The sequence below is a fragment of the Dermochelys coriacea genome, chromosome 26 (genome assembly GCF_009764565.3).
Source record: "Dermochelys coriacea isolate rDerCor1 chromosome 26, rDerCor1.pri.v4, whole genome shotgun sequence".
NCBI classification, from domain to species: domain Eukaryota; kingdom Metazoa; phylum Chordata; order Testudines; family Dermochelyidae; genus Dermochelys; species Dermochelys coriacea.
Window position 1 is genome coordinate 15,481,096 of NC_050093.1, and position 7,375 is coordinate 15,488,470.

At 64.1% G+C, this 7,375-nt stretch overlaps 1 protein-coding gene across 1 annotated transcript; it reads left to right on the plus strand.

The window, feature by feature from the left end:
• The first annotated feature begins 2,544 nt into the window (after positions 1 to 2,544).
• Positions 2,545 to 7,375, plus strand: VAMP8 (vesicle associated membrane protein 8). Its single transcript, XM_043503046.1, is given in 5 exon segments — positions 2,545 to 2,637; positions 2,639 to 2,719; positions 2,722 to 2,769; positions 4,881 to 5,042; positions 6,111 to 7,375. Coding segments are annotated over 5 exon segments (516 nt in total). The 5' UTR covers positions 2,545 to 2,559; the 3' UTR covers positions 6,258 to 7,375.

The following is a 7,375-nucleotide window of genomic DNA, read 5'->3' on the forward strand; positions in this document are numbered from 1 at the left end:
TACTGTATGGCAGGATAGGAATTCCTGCCTGACCCTTGGGGCCATCAGCCCTGGAGCATGAGAGTTGATTACAACTGTAACAGAAAGGAAAGGGTGTGAAGGGTGATTGGGGGATGGAGGCTGGAGGGGAGCAGCCTCCTTAACCCAGAGAGACGGTAGCATGGCACCAGAGGCCTTCTTGTGAGAGGAGCTGTGCCCCTGTGACCCCTGCCGGCTCTCCTGTTTGCAGGAGGGAGGGAAGGCTGCAGAGTATGTCGGAATTGGACCCATCAGGTGCCCTTGTGGAGATGAAGGTGCGTGAGCAGGGTGTAGGGTGGTAACACAGCCGTGTGGAGTTCCCATGCTGCATCAGTGCCAGAGGCAGGGTGGGCGACACAGAGCTTGGGCGCTGCTGGGAGACCAGGCCTTCAAGAAAAGCCAACAGGTCCATGGGGGGCCCGGATCAGGTAGAGTCACTAGGGCGTGCAAAGCCATCAATCCGTGCACCAGCATCCTCCACAGCCCCGCCGGCCACTTTTCACTGTCCTCCCCACCTGCAAAACCTCCAAACCCTTTTCACCCAGCTTCCTGACCCAGGGGGGACAGTAGCTGCTGGGCCCCATCCCCCACCTCAGCTGACTTTCTCTGCAGCCCAGTACCCCCTGATCTGGGCGGAGTTTAACCCTCTACCTGCCAAACACAGGGCAGGGGCCTGGCACTCCTTGGGGGTGTGTACAAGCAGGAGATGGGCACTTGTGTTAGTGCTGGAGATAGATGGGCTTCTCCCCAGAGTGAGGCAGTGGCCCAGCAGTTCCTGCCCCTGCCAATGTGTCCGGGCCTACAGTCTGCCAGCAGGGCACCACCATTGTCCCCCTCAGTGACTGGGCTGGATCTGGGTCCACACCAGCTCCACTCAGCAGCCTCAGCCCCGGGACATCTGCTCCCTGCAGTGCTGGGCTCTGGTCAGCTCCACCTGCCAGAGCGGGGCAGTTTCTATCTGGATCCACCTCCGCTAGACATGCCCTGCCCTGAGCCCGAGGAGCATTTTGTACCAGCTGGTGTCAGCCAGGCTGGGATGGGACACGGAGTGGGCAGAGCTCCCCCCACCCAGGAGAGTTTCCTGTCCCAGCTCAGCCGATGCCCCTCACCCCTGACTCACAGCCCCTGCTACTCCTGGGCCCCCCAGCTCTGCCGATGCCCCTCCCCCCTGACTCACAGCCCCGGCTACTCCTGGGCCCCCCAGCTCCACCGATGCCCCTCCCCCCGACTCACAGCCCCTGCTACTCCTGGGCCCCCCAGCTCCGCCGATGCCCCTCCCCCCGACTCACAGCCCCTGCTACTCCTGGGCCCCCCAGCTCCGCCGATGCCCCTCCCCCCTGACTCACAGCCCCTGCTACTCCTGGGCCCCCCAGCTCCGCCGATGCCCCTCCCCCCGACTCACCACAGCCCTCTGTGGGGGGAGGCCTCAGCCTTAACCCTAATGCACTAGCCCAGTGCACAGAAGCAGCCTGCTGGGATGGGGGCTGCCCCCCAGGGGGGCTGGGTCTCCTGGACAGGTCTGTGAGTGACAGCCTCGCAGGGGTGGCCTGGGGGAGCCAGGGGGCAAGCAAAGCTGGGGACCAATACCTCGGTTCTGTGCCGGGCCCCGAACCCCGCTGGGTCCCCCCCGTCCCCGGGAGCTGGGCCCGGCCCGGGTCTCTTTAAAGGCAGCAGCAGGAGCTGGGCCCGCCCCTCGCACCTGGGGACCGGCCGGGCCGGGCCGGGCTGCAGGAAGCAGGAAGTTTGGGCTGAAATTTAGCGCACTAGGAAGTGGCCGGAGCGGCGAGAGCGGAGCCCCCGGAGCATGGTGAGCGCCCGGGATCGGGGACTCGGGCCGGGGGCCAGCCCCGATCTGCCCCGGCCCCCCGATTCACACGGGTTTCCGGCGCCCGGAGGGGATCCGGAGTGACTCCGCGCGGGGAGGGGCTCGGGAGCTGGCTGGAGAGCGGCGGCCGCGGGGGAGCGGACTGGAAACAGCTGCTGGCGGGGATCCCGCCAGGCTAACAACCCTCCAGAGCCGGGCAGCGACTTAACCCCCCCCCCGCCCGCCTTCTCCGCTGGGGTAGGGGGGTGTTAAGTGACCTGCCTGCGCTCTAACCACCAGCCATTACTCCCCCCCCCCCCAGTGCTGCGGAGCGAACCCAGGCGTCCTGGCTCCCAGCTGTGGCTCTGGTGGCTTCTGGGGGGAGGGGGGTAGAGGGCAGGGTCCGGGTGACAGAGGGAGGAAGCGGGTGCTGCTGAGACAAAGGACCCGAACTGCGCGCTCGGCGCTGCAGGCTGCTCCCTGGGCCGTCTCCAAAGTGGCGGCTGGACGGCCGGGCAGAGGCTGGGTGCAGGTAGCGATTGCTGTGGGGAGGGGCTGGGTGCAGCCAGCGTGGAGAGGGGAAGGGGGCAGCCGGGATATTTTCCAGGAAGGGAATGGGGGTGGGGAGCTTCCCAAAGGGGACGCAGGAGCAGGGTCATTCCTGAGCCCAGAGGGACCCCCCCCACCCCGACTTCCAAAGTAACAGGCTCCTGGCTGCGTCCCGTGCCAAGGACCCCATGGATCCACAGACTTCGAGCTGCATGCCCCCCTCTCTTTTCTCCCTGCCCCCCCGGGTGCTGGGTCTCATTATCAGCCCCTCCCCCTCCGCCTCGCCCCCCATCCCTGCAGAGCTGCCTAGAAAGAGGAAGTGGGTGGCCTAACGGTTCCTGCCGCACTTGGGGGACTCCAGACCCCAAGCCCTGTTCTGCAGGCTGAGCCGGCCCCAGGTGGGGGACAGGGCCCCCTGAATTGCAGGGCTATTTTGGGCCCAGGGTGGGAAGGGGGGATGACTCAGTGGGCGTTTGGGGGCAGTGTTGATGGGTGGGGTGGATGGAGGCCGGGCTGGGTCTAAAAGGGGCCACAGGCTCGGGGGGCTCCTGGCCTGAGCTGCCCGCTGTGTGGGGCTGCCGGGGGCTGGGAAGATGCAGGGGCCTGGGCGTTGGGGAGTCTTTAAGGGGTAGTTACCAAAGGACTGGTGCCTCTGAGGCCCCACTAGCCATGATCCCCCACTGAGGGGGCAGAGGGCTCTGAGCCGTGGACTGTCCATCTGAGCTGTCTCTGAGCAGCTGCAAAGCAAAGGGCAGAAGGCAAAAGATTAATGTGCCCAGGCTTGCTGGCACGTCCAGCCCCCTGCATCTGGGGTCACTAATTCACCTGAGTCAGGGGAGAAGGGGTTAATTCCTGGCCCTGGCTGCGTAGAACACCCCAGTCCAGAGCACTTGGGGGGAAGGGGGGAGTGGCCTGGGACCTGAAGGGTTAAGGGAAGGAGCTCTGGTGCCCCACGTGTTGCCAAGGTGCCCTGGCAGTGGAGAGGTTTCCCTTAAAGGAGCCACACGGCGGGAATGGAGGGGTGCTCTGGCCCCTACCCTGTCTGCTTCCTCCTGGGGTTCCACCTCTCCAGGGGCAGGGGTGTCCCTCCTCCTCCCCCGTGTTGGAGCCATGTTGGCCACCTCTGGCCAGTCCTGGGTTAAAAACTGGGTCAGATTTGGGGGATCAGTGTGGGGCTAAATGCAGCAGGTGCTGGGGGGTTGAGCGGGAGCCCGGGTGAGCTGCTATGAATGGCCGGAAAGGGGAGGTGGCAGTTGTGCTGCCAGCCAGGGCCAGTCTAAAGGGGGTTCCCTCTGCAGGCTTCTGGACTCAGACCCTGGGGCTCCCATGGGGTTCCCTCCGGCCCACGCTGGGCAGCTCAGCCCTGGGCGCTGGGCGGGCTCCAATCCTATGTGCCTGACGTACTTTGGGCACTGGCCCCGGGCAGCATTTCTGAGATTCCAGCCTGGGACCTGCCCAGCCCGACGTGCCTGGGTCTGACCAGCCCAGCCGCTTGGATCGGGCTCAGCAGGAGAGGGAGGAGACAAGGGGGTGGCTCTGACCCTGTCCCCACCTTTGGGTCTCACAGGCTCAGGGGGTGCTCCCATCCTGGGACTGTCCCAGGCCCCTGGGTGGGCTGTGTTTGCTGGGTTTCTGCTCTGAGGGGGGCAAAGGACCAAGCAGGGCTTTGGAGACAGACCCCCTCTCCATCCCTGCAGAGGGGTCTGCCCTGGGCCATACTGGGCTGGCGGTGTCACACCTGCTTCCCCCTGCCCTGCACCCCCTGCAGGCAGAGGGCATAACTGCTGGGGGGGAGATTGCTCGGACCGACCGGTCCGGCTGGGTGAGTCCAGCTGGCGGTGGAGACGTGACGCATGCTGGAAGTTCCTTGTTGACGTTCCGCAGTGATAAGTGTGGGGGGTGGGGCAGAGCAATCACCCCGGGGGCTGCTCTGCCCCATCGCCCAGAGAACTCCCCAGTGCCCAGTCCTGCCCTGTGGGACCTCCCTCGGCCTCTGTGCCTGTGACGCTGCCTCTGTTTCCTGGACCCCCCTGGCCTTGGGCCAGGCGCCCTCCTTCCCCAGCTGTCTCCTCTCCCTTGCTCACGCTGGCTGAGGTGTTGTGGTCCAGTGGTTAGAGCAGGGATCAGGTAGCCAGGACACCTGCTTCTATTCCTGACACTGAGAGGGGTGTGGGGATGCTGGGAGACAGGACTCCTGGGTTCTATTCCTGGTTCTGCCCTGCCTTTGGGTTTGTTACATCAGCTGCCTCAGTTTCCCCACATGATTGTTCTCCCGTAGTAGGCTGTGGGGCTCAAATGGAGTCTGTGAAGCATTCTGAGCTCCTCAGAGGGACAGGGCTGCAGCTGGGCCCCAGAACCCTGGGCGTTGCCCTGTGATCAGCACCCCTTTGGCTTCTTGAGGGCCTTTCCCCCATTCACCTTGGGGCCTCCCTTCTCTGGGCCCCAGAGGTTTTGCCCAGGCCGTGTGTGCTGCTCTCCCTGTGACCCCTGGCGGGGGCTGTCCCTGCAGGAGGGCACCGGTGGCAGCGGGATGGCAACTGACCGGGTGAAGAACCTGCAGAGCGAGGTAGAGGGGGTGAAAAACATCATGTCACAAAACGTGGAGCGGATCCTGGCGAGGGGCGAGAACCTGGACCACCTGCGGAACAAGACCGAGGACCTGGAGGCGACGGTGAGCCCTGGTTCGGGGAGGGGACCGGGGAGCAGCAGGCTGGGGAGACCCTGATCCTGTGCTCGTGAGGTTCCTGGTTAGGTCATGGGGAGCAGGATGGGGAACCCCAAGACTGGAGTTGATTTGCAGAGGGTGGCGACTGGAGCCTGATAGGGGGTTTGGGCAAAGGCCTGGGTGCTGCTCTGGCCTGGCACAGGGTGCCCCTGGCTCTGGGGCCACCCAGGCTAAAACAGGCTTGGGCACCGCCATGACCCCTAACCTCGCTCTGGAGGCTCTGGCGCCAAGCTTGAGGCGTGGGGGTGATTCAGATCCTGCTGGTCCCTGCCCATGTGCATTGTGGGCAGGGACCACTGTGGGGAGGGGCTGTTTGCTCAGCCACTGATAAACCCTGGCAGCCAGCGAGACACTGTCCCTGCGCTGCCCTTTGTCCCGCGCTGGCGCTGCTTATCTGAGGCTCTCAGCCCAGGCCCATCTAACGTGGTGCCCAGCATGGGCCAGTGCCAGCAGCTGCAAGCACCCTCTAGTGGTCAGCTCTGGAATAACATGCCCATAGCTCCCCGGTGCCAGTTTGGCTTGGCAGAGCAGAGCTGGGGCAGTGCCCGCACGTGGACCCACCTGCCGGCATTGCTCATGCCCGCAGATCTGCCCATGTGAGCTAAAGCGGTGGAAGCCAGATTCCCATCCACCATGTTGGAGAGCCCGGGCCCACCGCTGTCCCAGTGTAGCTACAGCAAGAGAAAATGTCCTGGCAAACCCCACCGGCGATGGCTCTGATGCAGCGAGCGCAGTCCAATGGGTGCGTCTGGTACCACAGCACCAAACTGGGGTGGCCTATGTAGATATGGATTAAGGCCAGTGCTGGCCCGATCTACCAGCCCAGTGAGTCTGTGTCCAGATGCTGCCTCGCCCTGAGGGGGAGCAGATGTCCCCCCCCGCAATCCCTCTGGTTAGAGCTGCCCTCGGAAGGTGGGGGGCTGTCCAGTGGCCTAGGGCCACGCCAGGCAGGGGCTGGAGATTCTGGGTCAGCGTGGTGCTAACCCCCCCCCCCCCCCCGGCATCTCTTCCCAGTCTGAACACTTCAAGACAACCTCGCAGAAGGTGGCCCGCAAGTACTGGTGGAAGAACATCAAGATGATCGCCATCATCTGTGTCATTGTGGCCATCATCATCATCCTCCTCATCATCCTGTTTGCCACCAACGTCATCCCCACATAGGCCACGCCCCTCCCCACAACCTCTTCCTCTCCCCCCACTCCACAGCTTCCCTGCCTCCACTGCCTGATGGTCGCTGGGAGGGGGTCGACAATGCCTCCTGTCAGCCCTCTGAGATTGCCCCTCCCTATGCCAGGAGGGGGAGGACACTTGTACTCCGATCCCCATTGCCCCCATGAAAGCTCCTTGGGGACTGTAGCCCCCTGAGGGGAACTCGCCAGCTCCCTCTGGCTCTGCCCAGCTTCCTTCCCCCAAATCCTGTGTCACACCCTTTCCGGGGCATCCCCATGGGTGTTCCCAGGCTGGCAGAGCCAAGCTATGCGGGAGCAGCTCCCAACCCCCAGCTTGGCCCCGGGGGGCAGGGTTGTCCCCTCTGCCCAGTGCGGCTGCATGTCCAGCTGAGGGAGGAGTCGTTCCTGGGGCTGGGGTGATGGGCTTGGATCTGGCGAATCCTTCCCCCCTGCCATCACAGCCCATGCCTCCTGTGGGGCAGAGCTGGGCATGGGCAAGGGCTTCTCTGTCCTGAGCTGGATGTGGCCCTGTGGGGAGCAATCTATCTTTTGCCTTAATAAATAACGAGAGAAGGAGATATCCCTGCAGGAGGGGGCAGGGAGATTTGTCAGCAACCTCTGCCTGTCTAGGCTGGGGGCTCATGGGCTTCACTCCCTAGGTTCTCATAGCTAACCCCTCCCATGGCACCCTGACAGTCGGTGCACCCCCTGTCCTGCCTGGAGGGGCAGGGTGCTCTTGGGGGTGCAGTAACCCCCTCTTGTCTGCAGGGGGAGACTCAGCCAAGGTGGGCAGCTGGGAGCTGGCGGGTGCTCTGTCGATTAGGGGAGCGGGGAAGGGTGAGCAGGGCTTGTTGCAGCCTCAACCCACCCCCCAGCCTCCCCCACATGCCCTGAGTTTGGTTGTGTAGGTGGATCTTACTGGCAGGCTCCCCCATCGGACCTGGGGGGCATCCCTGAGCTGAGCAGTGGAAATGAGCTTTGGAAGTAGTTTCAGAGCTGCCCCCCCCAGACCCTAGAGGGGAAGACCAAGTCTTCCTGACTTTCCCCCGTCCCCACCCTCGACCCCCAGACGCAGGCTGCGCTCCCTGTAATAAATGTATTTATACCTCA